This window comes from Podarcis filfolensis, assembly GCF_964270895.1.
Source record: "Podarcis filfolensis genome assembly, chromosome: 14".
Taxonomy (NCBI): Eukaryota; Metazoa; Chordata; class Lepidosauria; order Squamata; family Lacertidae; genus Podarcis; species Podarcis filfolensis.
This window is the reverse complement of record NC_139616.1, coordinates 49,179-67,294: the sequence shown is the minus strand read 5'-3', so window position 1 is coordinate 67,294 and position 18,116 is coordinate 49,179. Positions and strand designations below refer to the sequence as shown.

General features: G+C 47.3%; 1 protein-coding gene across 1 annotated transcript in view; it reads left to right on the top strand.

The window, feature by feature from the left end:
• Positions 1–483: 483 nt before the first annotated feature.
• Positions 484–18,116, top strand: part of CIMAP1C (ciliary microtubule associated protein 1C) — a 25,595-nt gene continuing 7,962 nt past the window's right edge. Inside the window, exon 1 of the mRNA XM_083586917.1 lies at positions 484–739. Within this exon, the coding sequence (XP_083443043.1) occupies positions 543–739 (197 nt within the window). The 5' untranslated portion in view covers positions 484–542. The remainder of the gene's footprint in view (positions 740–18,116) is intronic.

Below are 18,116 nucleotides of genomic sequence, written 5' to 3'. Positions count from 1 at the left end.
TTTCATTTTAACTGGGATGTGGTCATTGTTGCCCAGGCAGCCTGTGCAAACACCCTTCTCTGAGCTCCTGGGAGTGCGGGGAGGTTAGAATACAAATAAAACAAAAAAATGGAACAAAAAAATCAATGAATACTATATCATATGAAGGCAAAGGAATGGGGAACATGGTCTTAGCATGGGCATAGGGAGGACTTTTGTTAGCGGGGCAGAACTGACATGATTGGTCAGTTAAGTATTTCTATTGTTTTATTTGACAGGGAGCAGCTGCCCTCTTTCCCCGCCCCCCCCTTAGCTATGCCCATGGTATTTTGGGGTTGTGGCTCTCTCTCTCTCCCCCCCCCCCCCCGGGGCTGGTAACTTGCAAGGAAGGAGGACTTGTATTAGCAGCACACAAAGAGAGGGAGGGAGGGAGGGAGGGAGGGAGGGGGGGGGACAGAGAGAGAGAGAGGGAGGGAGGGAGGGGGGACAGAGAGAGAGAGAGAGAGAGAGAGAGGGAGGGAGGGAGGGAGAGAGGGAGAGTATTCTGCCAGAACCATGGTAATATGGAAATAAACAAGTCTGGTTCCACACTTGCATCAGCATCGCCTGGGCAACCTGGGAGCGAATTGCAACATGAGGCATTGTTTATGTTCCAAAAAGGAGGGGGTAGAGGAGGAAATGGAAAGCTGAGTAACATCCCCACTCCTTATTTGAAATCTACATCCAGATTTCCATTCCATCCAGAGAAGCAGCATCAGCGGTATGGGTGACTGACACAATCAATTACTACTTTGATTGGTAACTGAAATCCTAAGACCTTTGTTTGCTGTGTATTAGCATGATTAGGGTTAGGGAGCATAGCAATGCAAAGGCCAGTTGCCACCTCTCTTAGAAACGTGGCATTGCAGCCCCTCCAAAGAATTAGAAAGACACAGAAGAAATTGTTTGTATTCTCCAGATGCTGCCCCACAGACCATGCCACTAACAAGGAGATGACAAAAGGCATCATTTTTGTGATTTCAGCTCTCTTGACATAATACGCTGGAGACAGTTCTGTAGTAACACTTCTTTATTAAAGCAAACAAGACTGAGAACTGAGGAGGGGAGAGCTACATTTATAGGGACAGGGAACTAGCTAGAAAGGATACATTTTGGAGGGAACAATATCAGGCAATCACAGTCCTGCCTTTTGGAGGAAACCAATAAGACAGAGGATCCAAATACAGCAGCTTAAATGAACCAATAGTAGCTGTACCCTCTGGAACCAAAAGGCAGTTACTTTACCCTAATGCAAATACAGACAATAATAATACAGATATAAAATCCTTTGACTCAATACACAACACCCCTCCCCCCCTAGTGAGCACCGCAGAAGTAATCTCTCAGGTACTGTGGGGTCCTACAACTTCTACTTGATCTCCTGACAACAGGTGTTGCCAGTTCTGGATTGGGTGTTACCTGTGGTAGGGGGGGTGCTATAGGGGTTTCGTCAGGAACAGATGGAGTCCCAGACATCGCAGGGTCCCCTACCTGTACCTCGTCCTCCTGAGGACTAGCAGACCCTGGTTCATTTGCTGAAGCCCCTGGTGACTGCACCTCTGGGCCATTTTCACTCTGGTCTTGCAGCTCTGCGTCGTTAGCCAGGGATGAATTATCTGACCCCTCCCTGCTGAGCGCCCGGCGCCTCAGCTGATCTATATGTCTCTTCCAAACTTGCCCATTTTCCAAGGTCACATAGTAGGACACTGGTCCACTAGTCCGGGTGACCACACCAGCCACCCACCGCGAACCTCGTGAATAGTTCCTCACCCAGACCAGATCTTCAGGGGCGAGATACCTTGTTGTGTCAGCCTCAGCCTGGGGGGTTGCTCTTGAATTACGGTTTGGCATTTTATCGGGGTGGACATAATCCAGCACCGTTACCAGTCTTCTACCCAAGAGCAGCTCAGCTGGCGACTTGCCCGTCGCAGTACACGGCGTCGCATGCTGCAAAAATAACATTCGCGCGATGCGAGCTGACCAGTTACCCTCCATTAAGCGCGCAATGGATTCTTTGGCTGTTCTTACCATGCGCTCAGCCTGCCCATTGGAGGATGGGTGAAAGGACGCGGATGTGACCCCTCTTATGAAGTTATCAGCCAAGAATGCCCTGAATTCTTGGGATACAAAAGCTGCCCCATTATCTGATACAATGGTCTCAGGTAACCCGTGGGTCGCAAACATCTGCCTCAACACCTTGATTACGGCAGCCGATGCCATGCTAGGGACCATCGCCACTTCTAACCATTTGGAATATGCATCGACGATAACCAAAATGACCTTCCCCTGGAATGGCCCAGCAAAATCTAAGTGCAGCCGGCTCCAGGGAGATCTGGACTGCTCCCACCAGTGAACTGGTGCTCTGGCCACTTCTGGCCGCACCTCTTGGCATGCCTTGCATGTTCGTACCCATTGTTCTATGTTCTGGTCCATTCCAGGCCACCACACATAACATCGGGCTAGCGACTTCATCCTGACCATTCCCGGGTGTCCCATGTGAAGCGTCTCAAGAACCCTGTTTCTCAGTGGTGCTGGGATGATCACCCTATCTCCCCACAGGAGACAACCCTTATGCATGGACAACTCGTGCTGCCTTGTCGCATAAGGCCTGAATTTGTCTTCATGCGGACCACCTGGCCACCCCCTCCCCACCCAAGTGAGCACACGGGAGAGAACAGCATCTTTCCTCGTTTTCTCAGCTATATCAGTAGCCGTTACAGGAGCCCCCGGAAGTGTTTCCAGCATCATTATGTGCTCTGCTGGGGCAGGATCCACATTGCTCCCGCCAGGAAGAGGCAATCGACTCAGCGCATCAGCGTGGCACAACCGTTTCCCCGGCACATGGGTCAGGGTGTACTGGAACCCGTTCAGGAATATAGACCAACGCAACATTCTGGGGGAGAGAATTTGTGGCGTTTGTTTGTTCGGGTTGAACAACCCTAACAGTGGTTTGTGGTCCGTTTCAATAGAGAAATGGCGACCATACACATAATCATGGAACTTTTTGATTCCTGCCACAATTGCAAGCGCCTCTTTGTCAATTTGAGCATAGTTGCGCTCCGTGGGCGACAACGTACGGGAATAGAAAGAGATGGGCTTTTCCAACCCATCCGGTTACCTATGACTCAGCACCGCCCCCAGGCCGTATTGAGAGGCATCACATGCCAGGACCAGCGGCTTCGACTCATCATAATGAGCAAGGACGCTCCTGCTACTCAGCATTCCTTGCAAGGAGTCAAAAGCCTTCTGCTGCCCCTGCCCCCATCGCCACACATTCTTTTTCTGCAACAGTCGATGTAATGGTTCAGCTACCGAAGCTTTCTGGGGTAAGAACGAATGATAAAAGTTAATAAGTCCCAGGAATGACTGCAACTGCGTCTTGTTCTGTGGTCGCGGTGCCTCAATGATGGCCTTAATCTTAGCATCTGTAGGGTGGATGCCTGATGCATCAATTTTAAACCCCAAGAAATCCACAGTTGGCACCCCAAAACTGCATTTTTCCTTTTTCAGTTGCAACCCCACCTCCTTGAACTTGAGCAACACTGCACGGACACGCGCAACCAGTTCCTGTGGGTCTTTTCCAGCAATCAAAACGTCATCAAAAAATGGCAAGACCCCCGGCAGACCTCTTAACAGGCGTTCCATGAGCCCTTGAAAAATCCCTGGGGCCACACAAACTCCAAATTGTTAACTCTGAACGCCCCTTTATGTGTGACAATAGTCTGCGCTTCCGCTGATTGTGGGGTTACTGGCAGCTGTTGGTAAGCTTGTGCCAGGTCAATTTTGGCGAACACCTTGCCCCCAGCCAGTTTAGCCAACAGATGTGATACGACTGGAATGGGGTATGAGTTTCCCCTGAGTGCCTTATTGATAGTACATTTGTAATCTGCACAGATCCTGACTTCCCCATTTGCTTTAAGGGGCGTGACAATTGGAGTCTCCCACTTAGCAGAGTCCACGGGTGAGAGAACTCCCTGCTTGACCAATTTATCCAGCTCTGCTTCGATCTTGGGTTGCAGTGCAAATGGCACTCGCCTTGGTTTGAGTCGGATTGGGGCCACCCCAGGGTCCAATTCGAAGTCAACTGGGGGCCCTTTATAACAACCCAGTTTTCCATTAAAGAGACCAGCAAATTCTTTGCATAATGCCTCGCTCATCTCAGGGCAGGTTTGGATTGAATTAAGCCCTGATATACTCAGTCCCAGGGCGGGGAACCAGTCAGTGCCCAGGAGACTGGGGTGACTGCCCTTCGCAATCACCAGTTTGAGTACCGCCTGTTTGCCCCGGAACTGTACTCTCACGGCACACATTCCCATGACATGGATGCGGTCCGCTGAGTATGACTGCAAGGTTGCCGGGAAGGGCTCCAGAGGGGGCAACTTACCCCTGGGAAAGAATGTCCTCGCGGTCTGGTCCGACACGATAGTGAATCCAGATCCAGAGTCCACCTCCATGTCGCACAGCTGACCCTCAATCTTCACCTTGACGTGTGCCTTGCCTTGCGCTGGAAACTGCACGACCCTCCCGTTGATCTCCGTTACGTAGTGGCAGTCCTTTAGAACATGGTTTGCCGTGGACGGTCTGCGATGCTCCAGTCTAGTTGCTCCTGTCGCTCCCAACGCCGCCGATCTACAGACCCTGGCGATGTGACCTGTCTTCCCGCACGTCCGGCACATAGCATCCCGGAAACGACAACTCTTCCGCTCATGGTTGCCGCCACAACCAGGGCACCTGCCTCGGTGATCTTTGTGCACTGTGCAGGCCTGACGCACTGACTCGACCCCACGGACTGGGCTTTGGCTCGGAGTAGCCTCTAGCTCGTCCATGGCATGCGCAACTTCTATCTGTGGCTTAGGGGCCTTGCGACTGGCCTCAAGCTCCTCTCTTTCATAATTCTCTGTGGCGGTGGCCTCCTTCAAGGCTGAAGCAAGGGTAACCTCTTCTTTAGCCACGATGCGTCTTCTGGCTTTCTTGCTGCTCAGACCACCGATAAACCGATCCAGGAGAGTCTCTTCCAGATCTCTGAAGTCGCAGTGCTGAGCGAGCTTCCGCAGTTCAGCTAGGAATGCAGATACAGACTCCCCAGCACGCTGCTGCCTCTTATGAAACTCCAACCGCCGGGCCATCTTGGTCTCAGTAGGCGCCAAATGGCTTGTCAGGCAGGCAAGAATATCTTTGAGAGGTGTCTCACTTAGCTTCGCTGGAGCAAGCAATGCCTTGGCCAGCTTGAAGGTCTCAGGCCCACAGTAGCTCAGGAATGTGGCCCTTCTTTTGCTGGCATTGGTGATCCCTTGAGCCACTGCAAAGAACTCGAAGCGTTCGACGTAGTCTTCCCACGTGTGAGGCTCTGATGGCTGGAAGGGCTCCAATACCCTTGGACTCTCCATTCTCCTGTGGGCAGGGTCGTCTTCTCAGCCGGCCAGTGAGTCTTGTTCTTAGCTACAATCCGGACTCTGAGGCAGGGCTGCGTTTAACCGCTCCTCAGCATTCCGGATCCCACCTTCGTCGCCAGTTGTTGTGACATGGGGTTTGTGATTTCAGCTCTCTTGACATAATACGCTGGAGACAGTTCTGTAGTAACACTTCTTTATTAAAGCAAACAAGACTGAGAACTGAGGAGGGGAGAGCTACATTTATAGGGACAGGGAACTAGCTAGAAAGGATACATTTTGGAGGGAACAATATCAGGCAATCACAGTCCTGCCTTTTGGAGGAAACCAATAAGACAGAGGATCCAAATACAGCAGCTTAAATGAACCAATAGTAGCTGTACCCTCTGGAACCAAAAGGCAGTTACTTTACCCTAATGCAAATACAGACAATAATAATACAGATATAAAATCCTTTGACTCAATACACAACAGTTTATGTTCCAAAAAGGAGGGGGTAGAGGAGGAAATGGAAAGCTGAGTAACATCCCCACTCCTTATTTGAAATCTACATCCAGATTTCCATTCCATTCCATTTCCATTCCATCCAGAGAAGCAGCATCAGCGGTATGGGTGACTGACACAATCAATTACTACTTTGAAATCCTAAGACCTTTGTTTGCTGTGTATTAGCATGATTAGGGTTAGGGAGCATAGCAATGCAAAGGCCAGTTGCCACCTCTCTTAGAAACATGGCATTGCAGCCCCTCCAAAGAATTAGAAAGACACAGAAGAAATTGTTTGTATTCTCCAGATGCTGCCCCACAGACCATGCCACTAACAAGGAGATGACAAAAGGCATCATTTTTGTGCCCTGTATTTAAGTTTTATTCCCCACCCCCTCCAAAGTGCTCAGGGTGAGGGATCAGGCCTGGTCTCATGCTCTGGAGGTGGTGCTCCCTTCATTCTGCTCCTCTATCCTGAAGGGCTCTGGGATTGGGGTGGACACAGTTGTGGTTTTCCAGGGAGGAAGGGTCAGACTTATGCTTGGAATGTCTGGAATCAGTATTTTGGTACCTGGAAAAGGGCAGGCGGCAGCCAAATATAAGCAGGATATAAATGTAAGAAAACAACTAGCTAAATAAATACTCCCCCTTCAATGCCACCTAGGTCTTCAGCTGGCGGGTCAGGACTTCCACCAATACTTCCACCATGCAAATATATGGTCAATGATGAAGAAATGGGTCCCCAAATGCATGTTACTGAAAAGGTTGGAGATCCCTATCTAGCCTTTCGTCCATCATAGAATCACAGAACTGTAGAGTTGGGGAGGCCCATGAGTGTCATCTAGTCCAACCCCCTGCCATGCAGGAATCTTTTACCCAGCATGGTGCTCAAACCCATGACCCTGAGATTAAGAGTCCCATGCTGCACCAGCTGAGTTATCCTAGGTTCAACAAGTCTTGTGGCAGCAAGTTCCACACATTAATGGTGAGTGTGCTTTGCTGCCAACAAATAAGAACGTAAGAACATAAGAATCTGTTGGATCTGGCCAAAGGGCATCTAGTTCAGCATTCTGTTCTCACAGTGACCAACCAGATGCCTGTGGGAAACCTGCAAGCAGGATCCAAGCACTCTCCTCCCATGTTTCCAGCAACTGGTATTCAGAAGCAGGACATAGTCATCCTGACTAGTTTTCATTGATAGCTTTATCCTCCTCTGTGAATTTATCCAGTCCTCTTTAAAAGCCATCCATGTTGGTGGTCAGCACTGCCTCCTGTGGGAGGGAGTTCCATAGTTAAAACTAAGCGCTGTTTATTAGGGCTTTGCTTAATGCTATCAACACACATGAAACTATTTCCCCAACTCCTGCCTGCTGGTTCCCCTTGCATGTTTCTTTTGGTGTGTTTTCTACATGGCTATTTTGCTATTAATCATCTCTATTGTTCTCCTTCTGCTGTTTGGGATCGTGCTACTGTTGCTTGAGCTGCTTGTAATTATATTTTATGATTGCAATTTCATTCCATGTTGTTCATTTTAAATTGTTCTGAGCTGCCTTGGGGACCTTGTTGTTGAAAGGCAGGCTGGGGGGGGGGCAGTAAAATCAGGGGCGGATAACCTTTTTTTTTTTACTGCAAGGGCCATATTTGATAACCATCTGAGGGCCATGTACCAGTGTTGAATGGGGTTAGAGACAAAAACTGGGTGGAGCAACAGGAGGGACTCTTTGTGCATTAGGCTATAATCCAGCTCCACATATCCCCCAAGTTTCTATACCTACCCCTGCCCCCATCTTCATCCAGGAAAGCAAGAGGCTTTGATCTCACATTCCAGCCAGGCAAAAGCACTTGAAGAGGGCACAAAGCAGGGGCAGAGAGGCTTGTGACCTGGAGAGAGTGCTAATGGTCAGAGAGAGAGAGGTCTGGTTGGTGGCATGTGGCTCCTGGCTGAGCCTCCCATTCCTGGTTTAAATAAACAAAGGCACCCAGACCTCTGGATTCACCCTCATTCCCTTAGCCCTTACAATGCAGGGGCTGCAAAGGGGCTCTTCTCTGTCTGTTGTTGGACTAAAACTCCCATCATCCCATGGTGACTGGGGCTGATGGGAGTTGGAGTCCAACAAGCTCTTGGGATGTTGGCTACCCTGGCCTAGGGACATGCCCTTAAATCACATAAACAAGCAGCAATCTCCATTCTTTTAGCACTTATGGTCCTTATGTGGCCAAAACAGCACCATCTGTGCAAGACGGAGGGCTCAGCAAGCCTGGAGAAAACAGCAAGGTTTGAAGATAGGATAGGATAGGATAAGATCCCTCAGAGGAGAACACTCCTCCCTCCCCAAATAGCCCAGTGTGAACTTAGCATACTGTCAGGGAACTGCCATCGGAACTAGAGGAGGAGACGAGGCTCCACAGCGATGCTGGAGAGGGGCCAAGCAGGGAGAGAGGCAGGTCTCCGGCTGGGGAAGAAAATCAGCGCAACACCAGGGATAGAGGGGGGCCGATGGGGGAAGCAGAGAGGAGGCTCCAGGACTCTTCGCAGGAGACCAGCGAGGAGAGCACAGGTCCTCCGCTACCCACACCCACCCTGCGCAGAAGACTTCCGCGCAGGGAAAGTAGGCGGTGACTTGGCGTCAAAGAACTTCTTTGCTGGAAGAGGTTCAAGAAACGCCCACTGACGGATTCTGCTAGCGACTGAACAGCCACGGAGAGAATGGCTGTCCAGACAGAAACGGTTTAACCAGGCAACCTAGCCCAGAGCGGTGGTAACTTACGCACAAACAACCCCTAAAGCCATTACAGCAATCCGTCAGTCCCTGAAGTTGCTTGTGCGCAGCGACAGGCAGGGGAGCATAATGAGTCAAACCGGAGAAGCCGGCGCCACGGAGCGAGCAGCTGGAGTGCAGAATCTGGTGGAGAGGAACCGAGATTTAGAACAGCATGTGGCTCTGCTGACGGCAAGGCTGGATGAACGGAGGGCTCAGGATACCAAGGTCAGACCCACCCCCATCGCAAGGAAGGTACCGGGGCTGGTGCACAAGTTTGGGGGGAAGCCCCAGGACTACAACACATTCCGAATGGAAATAGAGTACGCTTTGGAACTGCAGCATGATGACTTCGTGGATGATGGGGAGAGGGTGGCCTACATTGTGGGGCATCTGGAGGATGGGGCACGGGAATGGATCAGGCCCCTAACGGCAACGCAAAATGCCGCCTTGAAAGACATCAGGAATTTTTTTCAGGCAATGAATGCAATGTATTCCAGCAAAGTGGAGCAAAATGTGGTTCGATGGCAATTGATGGGGTGCAAGCAGGGGAGCCAATCTGTTAGAGACTACTGGTCGCGCTTTGCGATGTTAATCCACCGGCTTGGGTGGGATCTGGACGCTGAACCCATTCAGATGTTGTTTGAGGAGGGGTTGTCCCCAACGGTCAAGGATGAGCTTTCCCACGCGCCCCACCCGCAGTCGATGAACCAGCTGACCAAGGCTGTGCTTGCGATTGGCGCAAGACAGGAAGCGCGGGCTCAGGAGAAGAGCGAAGGGAGAGGGGAACGTTGCCATGACTACCGCATTCCTGAAATACCGAGGCAGCCTTCCCAGCCAGCTGAGCCAATGGAAATAGATGGCGCGCGAGAGGTTTCAAACTCCACTGAAAGGCGCAAGAGGGAGGGAAAGGATTGGAAAACCCACAAGAAGTGTGGTTTTTGTCCTCTGCCAACGGCCAGGACATTTTGCCAGGGTCTGCCCTCAAAGAAAGGCCTGGCAAGGGATGGTGGGAGCTGCTGGCTGTGAGGGGAAGGGGGAAACGGATCAGGCCCAGGGAAATGGCCAAGCTTGGCTGCCAATCAGTGGGGGCAGCAGCCAAGCCAACAACCAATAGAAGTGCCCCAACCAGACCCTCCCAGGGCAGCTATAGCCATGGAAGTGGTGCTAGAACTCCCAAATGGGCACCCAGTCAAGGTGAAGGGGCTGCTGGATTCAGGCAGTTCCTGCAATTTCTTCAGCAAGAGCTTCGCTCTAGAACACCAATTCCACCTGCTGCCTCTGGATTTTCCCTTGCAAGTGACAACCATCGACGGCAGGGAACTTCTGGGAGGGGAGGTGACGCACCAGACCCCGCCAATGAGAATGAGGGTTTCCAGGCACACAGAGACCATTGCCTTTCACGTAGCCACACTGTCAGGACCCCCAATAATACTGGGAATGAGCTGGCTGGCACTGCATGATCCAGTAGTGGCATGGCATCAGCGGTCAGTCATCTTTGGGTCAGCTTACTGCTTGGAACACTGTATGGGGGGGGGAACCCCAAGGATGACAGTGGCCAGGATGGCTGGAGTGGCTGTGGAGCCAAAAGGGAAGGTGCCACCCCAATATGCTGACCTGCAGGAGGTCTTCAGCGAGAAGGAGACGGATAGACTACCCCCCCATAGGCCCTTTGACTGCCAAATCAACTTACTCCCAGGGGCTCAGCGGCCGGTGGGTAAACTGTATGCCATGTCGGACAGGGAGATGCAGGAGTTGTGGGAATTTATTGACAAGAACCTGAAAAGAGGTTTCATAAGAGAATCAAAGGCGGTGGGGGTAGTCCGGTGTTCTTTGTGGACAAAAAGGATACTAATAAGCCCAGGCTCGTTGTGGACTACTGGGGCGTCAACCTGGTGTCAGAACCCGTGACCTTCCCAATGCCCAGGATTGACGACATTTTAACACGGGTGAGGCAGGGGAAAATTTTTATCAAGCTGGACCTCAGGGGAGCATACAATTTGATCAGGATGAGGGAGGGGGACGAATGGAAAACCACCATGTTCACCCCCCTGGGAGCCTTTGAGTACTTAGTTATGCCCTTTGGATTACAGTCGGGCTCCGCCTGCTTTCAAGCTTTCATGCACCACGTGTTGGGGTCCCTGCTGTACAAAAACTGTGTAGCCTTCTTGGACGATGTCTTAATCTATTCTGACAATGAGAAGCAACATGTCAGAGATGTCAGGGAAGTGCTAAAGAGACTGCAGAAGCACCAGTTGTGAGTCAAGCTGGAAAAATGCCAATTTCACGCAAAGGAGGTCGAGTTTCTGGGGTACAAGTTGTCAGACAAGGGCCTAGCTATGGACCCCAGCAAGGTGCAGGCGGTACTGGAATGGAAGGCCCCCAAGACCCGGAAGGACGTGCAGAGGTTCCTAGGGTTCAGCAACTTCTACAGGAAGTTCATCAAGAACTTCGCCCATTTAACAGCACCCATCACAGATTGTCTCAGTAGCAAAAAGAAGTTCGTCTGGACGGAAGGGGCCCAGCAATCCTTTGAAAGCCTGAAGGAAGCGTTCGCATCGGAAGAGCAGCTCCTGCACGTGGATCTGGAAAAGCCCATGAGGCTAGAGACCGACGCGTCAGACCGGGCCATAGGAGCCGTACTTTTGCAGCCAGGAACCCAGCAAGACTGGAGGCCGTGCACCTTTTTCTCGAGGAAGCTGAACAAGTCGGAGCAGAACTACACGGTGTATGACCACGAACTGCTAGCTATCTATGCAGCGTTTCGCCGATGGAGACATCTGTTAATAGGGGCGCAGCACAAGATCCAGGTTTGCATGGATCACAAGAACTTGGAGTACTGGAGGACTGCGCGAGTACTCAACCAGAGACAGATTCGATGGGTACAAGAGTTCTCCAAGTTTTCCTTCGAGATCCGGTATGTGCCGGGAGAGGAGAACGTTAGAGCCGATGCTCTCTCCCGGAAGCCGGAGTACATGGAAGGAGAGGGACCGCCGGAAGCCCAACACGTGTTCCCCGAGGACAGATGGGTGTGTGGGGGAGTGTTGGTTGGGAAACGAGAACTAGCCGGTCTCACCAGGGACGACGAGTTCGCCCAAACTAAAATCAGGGAGTTTGCCCAAACTAAAATCAGGGAACTACGGGGGGGGGGGGGGGACTTCCGGTCAGCGCCAGCACTTAATGGCGGTCTCCCGCTGAGCTCCGCTCAGGGAGACTGCTCCACGAGTTCGGGTCTGACCACTACGGCGAAGCGGGGACCCCTAAAATCACAGGCGCAGAAGCCTATGAGCATGGAGACTCGGCAGGCACCTTAAGCGCCCCCCCTTACTGCAAAGGAGCCTTTTTTAAAGGCTCCGGAGCGGCATCGGGTGAGCGCGGTGCTGAGAGTCGCTACCCAGCCCGTGGAGTGAAGCCGCGTCGCCATTGACGGAGAGCGCCGATTCCTTCCTGACATTTGGAACTTAATTGGATTATCCGTGAGTAAGACTGAACAACAACTTTAAAAGAATTCCTGAAAATTGGCTGAAAACGGAGAAGGCAAAAAGTAAGGAAGTCTGCCTTCCCCAGACTGCATGACAGCTAAAGCAACGAAATACAAAGCTGCAATTTGACAGAAAACAGCTTTAAAACTGACTGACTCAGACATTGGATTTAAACCTCCCCCTCAGCAGGCAGGAGCGGGGGGGGGGAGATTTTTATTTGTACTACCTGCATGAAAGAAGTATAGAAGTGGAGTTTTCTACCGTTTTAAACCCTTGGGAAGGACTGCCTGGAAAGTAAGCCACCGGGACTGAGAACTGCCATTAGTGACTTGTTACAAAGTTGGTGCTTTGCCTATTTAATACAAAGTGGGGACTTTATTTGTTATAAGCTTGGGACTCTGGAGAAGTTACTAATTGACAGTTCTACTATTGGAAACATATTGGAAAATTTGTTGCTACTTTTGAAGGGAATCCTTGTTTCTTTGTATTCTGAACTTTGGACTGCTCCCTCTAGAGGGTTGTAGAGAAACAGTTACTAATTACACTGTAAAGAGCAAGCTGGTGGAGTTTTCCATCTGAAAGTAATTCCCGTGGGAAAGACCTTGGGACATGAGTGGCCCAGCAGAAGAGATAACAACAAGAGCTAAAAGTAAAGCTGCACAGAGGAAAAGGGGCTCAATATCAGGTTCAGCTGCAGCAGGCGTAGTTACAACTTTACCTATGGAGCCAGTGACACAGGCATTAGTCAAAATAAATGAGGCTTTGGAAGCTCTGACAAAGCAGAGCACAGAGAACTCCAAACAGCTGACAGAACTGTCAACAAAATTAGATTTAAATACTAAAAGTGTCACATCCAATACAGAGACAATAAATAAATTAATTCAAGAAAATGCTGTAACCCGAAAGATTGCTGAGGAGGCAAAAATTTCTGCAGAAACTACACAGGAAAAGTTAGTACCAGTCTGCAAAAAGCTGGATGAACATGAGGCGGCCCTGTCTTTATTGGAACTACAGAGAAAAGATAGGAATTTGAGACTGAGATTGATTCCAGAAAGTGAAAAGGATAACTTGATAGACTTTCTTACAAAAGAATTTTTGGAATTTTGGCAGGAAAATTTGAAAGAGGAGGAATTTAAGATAGTAACCACCTTTAGACTGGGCAGGAGACAAAATAGAAAGAGTCCAAGGGACTGTTTGATAACTTTAAGATCTAAGGAGGAGAGGGATAAAATACTAAATTTACATTTTCAAAGAACTCTGGAGATTGAAGATTCCTATGTGCAGATATACAAAGACATCCCTAAATATATTTTGGATGTGAGAGCTCATTACAAGGACTTGGTCACTCTGCTGAGAAAGAATAATATACTATTTAGATGGGAGTTTCCACAAGGCTTGTCTTTTAACTACAAAGGAAAGAAAATTAAAATAAAAACAGTGCAAGATAAAGAACAATTTCTGGAAAGGAACGAGGAGGACCTTCTGAAGGAAGTGGTGGAACCTACAAATCTAGAGGAAGTACCAGACATTTCAAATTTATCTTTCGGGCTTAAAACACCAACAGGAGAAGAACTGCTTGGAGCAGTTGGGGGAACAATTAAGTAAATAACAAGATGTCTCTGCAATTTCTAAGTTGGAATTGTAATGGACTAAATCTTCCCAGAAAAAGGTGTGAGGTTTTTCATATTTTAAAAAAAGAACAATTGGACTTGATTTGTTTGCAAGAAACCCACGTGACCAGAGTACATCGAAAATTACTTATTAATAAAAGATTAGGACAGGAATTTATTTCATCAGACAAAGTGAAGAAAAGAGGAGTGGTGATCTACGCAAAGGAAAAGTTGGCCCCTAAATTAATTTTTAAAGATGAACAAGGAAGATATTTGGCAATTGAAATTCAAGTTCAAGGAGAAAAATTATTGATAATAGGAATTTATGCTCCAAATGAAGGGAAGTCAGAATTTTTTAAGAAATTGCATGAGACATTAATGGACTATTTGGATTACAATGTAATTTTGATGGGAGATATGAATGGAGTGGTCTCTACAAACATGGATAAAGCACAAAGACAGGTAGTCTCCAAGGATGGGAGACTACCAAAGACTTTTTTTGAAATGACAGATAATATGAACCTGATTGACATTTGGAGAACAAGGAACCCTCTTGAGAGGGAGGGAACTTTCTTTTCTGAAGCAAAAATGACCAGGACCAGAATTGACCAAATATGGGTAACTAGTGGGATGGCACCAAAGATAAAGAAAGTGGAAATCTGCCCAAAGACCTGCTCCGACCATAATGCTGTAAAGATGGAGATGAACTTAACAACAGCTGGCTCCTTCAGATGGAGGATGAATGACTCCCTATTTAGAGATGAAGAGGTGTACAAAAAGGCCCAGAAAGCGGTGAAGGACTATTTTGAGATAAATCTGAGAACAGAGGTGGAGAAAAGAGTAATTTGGGACGCAAGTAAAGCCGTTATGCGAGGATTTTTAATACAGCAGAATGCTATAAAAAGGAAGAGACAGAATGAGAAGAAGGATAAGATCTTGGAAAGGATAAAAGAAGGAGAAAAAAAACTGAGATCAAAGCCAAAGTCACATGAAATTTTGAGAGAAATTAAGTTTTATCAGAGGCAATATATGTAACAGATGAATCAGGAGATAGAATGGAAAATAAAACAAATGAGACAAAAGACATTTGAATCGGCAGACAAATGTGGGAAACTTCTGGCATGGCAATTGAAGAAGAGACAAAAACTGAATATGGTTACAAGCCTAGAAGTTGAAGGAAGGAACATTTATAAACCAAATGAGATTAGAAACTGTTTTCAGAGTTATTTCAGGAGACTTTATGCACAAGGGCCGGTGAATGAAACAGAGATAGAAGAATTTCTTAAAAAATATGGATTACAAAAAAATTCTGAACAAAGTAAAGTGATTTTGAACCAGAAGATAACTGAGCAAGAAATAGAGGGAGCCATTCAAAATATGCAATTGGGAAAATCTCCAGGACCAGATGGACTGACTTCCAGATACTACAAAGCATTGAGAGAATGGTTGATACAACCGCTGAAGGAAGTCTGCAATGAAATTTTAGAGGGGAAGAAGGCACCTGAATCGTGGAAAGAAGCGTATATTACACTTATACCAAAATCTGAGACTGAGAAGAACCAGATCAAGAACTACCGCCCTATATCATTACTTAATGTGGATTACAAAATTTTTGCAGACATTTTGGCAAAAAGACTGAAGAGAGTTTTGGTGGGAGAGATTCATAAAGATCAGGCAGGCTTTCTTCCAGGAAGACACTTATCTGATAATGTGAGAAATATAATAGACATTATGGAACTATTAGAAGCTAATATTAATACTAATGCAGTTTTAATATTTGTGGACGCGGAGAAAGCCTTTGACAATATCTCTTGGAGTTTTATGAAGAAGAATCTTGAAGGGATGGGGGTAGGCCAAGGCTTTGAGAATGGTATAGGTGTAATTTATTCTGAACAAAAAGCAAAATTAATTGTAAATAATGTGGTTACTGAAGAATTTGCTATTGAAAAAGGGACACGACAGGGGTGCCCAATGTCCCCATTACTTTTTATATCTGTCTTGGAGGTTTTATTAAACATGATTAGAGGGGACCAGCTGGTTAAAGGGATTCAGGTCGGAGCTAAACAATATAAACTGAGAGCCTTTGCAGATGACTTAGTACTAACTCTACAAGAGCCAGACACTAGTACAAAAAGAGTCTTAGAGCTAATACAAGTATTTGGTCAAGTAGCAGGTTTTAAGCTGAATAAACAGAAAACGAAAGTATTGGAGAAAAATCTAACAGTTGCTGAAAGAGAGAGGTTTTATAGTGAAACTGGATTAATGGTAGCAAAGAAAGTGAAATAGCTGGGGATTAATTTAACATCTAAGAATGTGAACTTATTTAAAGACAATTATGAGAAATGTTGGACAGAAGTTAAGAAAGACCTAGAAATATGGTCAAATTTGAGACTTTCCTTGTTAGGCCGAATTGCTGTTATTAAGATGAATGTTTTGCCGAGAATGTTGTTTCTGTTTCAAACACTGCAGATTGTGGACAAGATGGACTGTTTCAAGAGGTGGCAGAAAGACATATCTAGATTTGTCTGGCAGGGCAAAAAGCCCAGAATAAAATTTAAGATATTAACTGAGGCAAAAGAAAGAGGGGGGTTTGCCCTGCCAGACTTAAAACTGTATTATAAATCAGCGGCTTTTTGCTGGCTGAAAAACTGGCTACTTCTTGAGAACGCAGACATTTTGGATCTGGAAGGGTTTAACAATAGGTTTGGTTGGCATGCATATATATGGTATGACAAGGTAAAAATTCATAAAGGTTTCAAAAACCATATTGTTAGGAAAGCACTATATAATGTTTGGATTCGGTATAAAGATTTGTTGGAAAACAAAACCCCTAGGTGGTTGTCACCAATGGAAGCTAAGGAAGTGAAAAAACTTAATATGGAAACTAAATGGCCAAAATACTGGGAAATCATAGAACAAGAGGAGGGAAAAGTGAAATTGCAGAGCTACGAGAAATTGAAGTCTAAAGTAAGAGACTGGCTTCATTACTACCAGATAAATGAAGTTTTCAAACAGGACAGGAAAATCGGCTTTCAGGTGGAGAGATCAAAATTAGAAACTGAATTGTTGGAACCCAATACTAAGAATTTGTCAAGAATGTATAACTTGCTGTTGAAATGGAATACACAGGATGAGATGATTAAATCAGCTATGATTAAATGGGCACAAGACATTGGTCATGACATTATGTTTGCTGACTGGGAACAGTTATGGACTACCGGTATAAAATTTACGGTATGTAATGCCTTAAGAGAGAACATTATGAAAATGATTTATAGGTGGTACATGACCCCAGTCAAGCTTGCAAAAATCTATCATACGCCCAATAATAAATGCTGGAAATGTAAGGAAACTGAAGGTACTTTCTACCACCTTTGGTGGATGTGCCCAAGGATCAAGGCCTTCTGGGAAATGATCTATAATGAAATCAAGAAGGTACTTAAGTGTACCTTTCATAAGAAACCAGAGGCCTTTCTCCTGGGCATGGTAGGCCAATTGGTGTCAAGGAAAGATAGGACGTTCTTTATGTAGAGCAGAACTACACGGTGTATGACCACGAACTGCTAGCTATCTATGCAGCGTTTCGCCGATGGAGACATCTGTTAATAGGGGCGCGGCACAAGATCCAGGTTTGCACGGATCACAAGAACTTGGAGTACTGGAGGACTGCGCGAGTACTCAACCAGAGACAGATTCGATGGGTACAAGAGTTCTCCAAGTTTTCCTTCGAGATCCGGTATGTGCCGGGAGAGGAGAACGTTAGAGCCGATGCTCTCTCCCGGAAGCCGGAGTACATGGAAGGAGAGGGACCTCCGGAAGCCCGACACGTGTTCCCCGAGGACAGATGGGTGTGGGGGGGGAGTGTTGGTTGGGAAACGAGAACTAGCCGGTCTCACCAGGGACGACGAGTTCGCCCAAACTAAAATCAGGGAACTACGGGAAGGAAGGGAAAACCATGGAGAGTTTGAGGAAAAGGAAGGGGTACTGTACTATAAGGGAGCGCTGTACGTACCGGGGGAGACCTTGAGGGGAAGGGTACTCAAACAACTCCACGACAACAGAACTTTTTTTATGTATGCTACAACGGCAGCAAGAATACTTATAGCAAAGCACTGGAAGACTCAAGATCTACCCACTCTGGAAGAATGGCAGATGAAGTTGATTGACTGTATGGGACTGGCAGAAATGACTGGCAGAATCCGCGACCAGGGGGAAGAGTCGGCAGAAGAAGATTGGAAGAAATTTAAGGACTATTTACAGAAATACTACAAAATTAATGAACTCTGAAAAGATGTTGGATTGAACTTTTGTGGTCTCTAGCTGTTATGATAAAGATAATAGGGATTAAAATTGTTTAAGTCATTAAATTTAA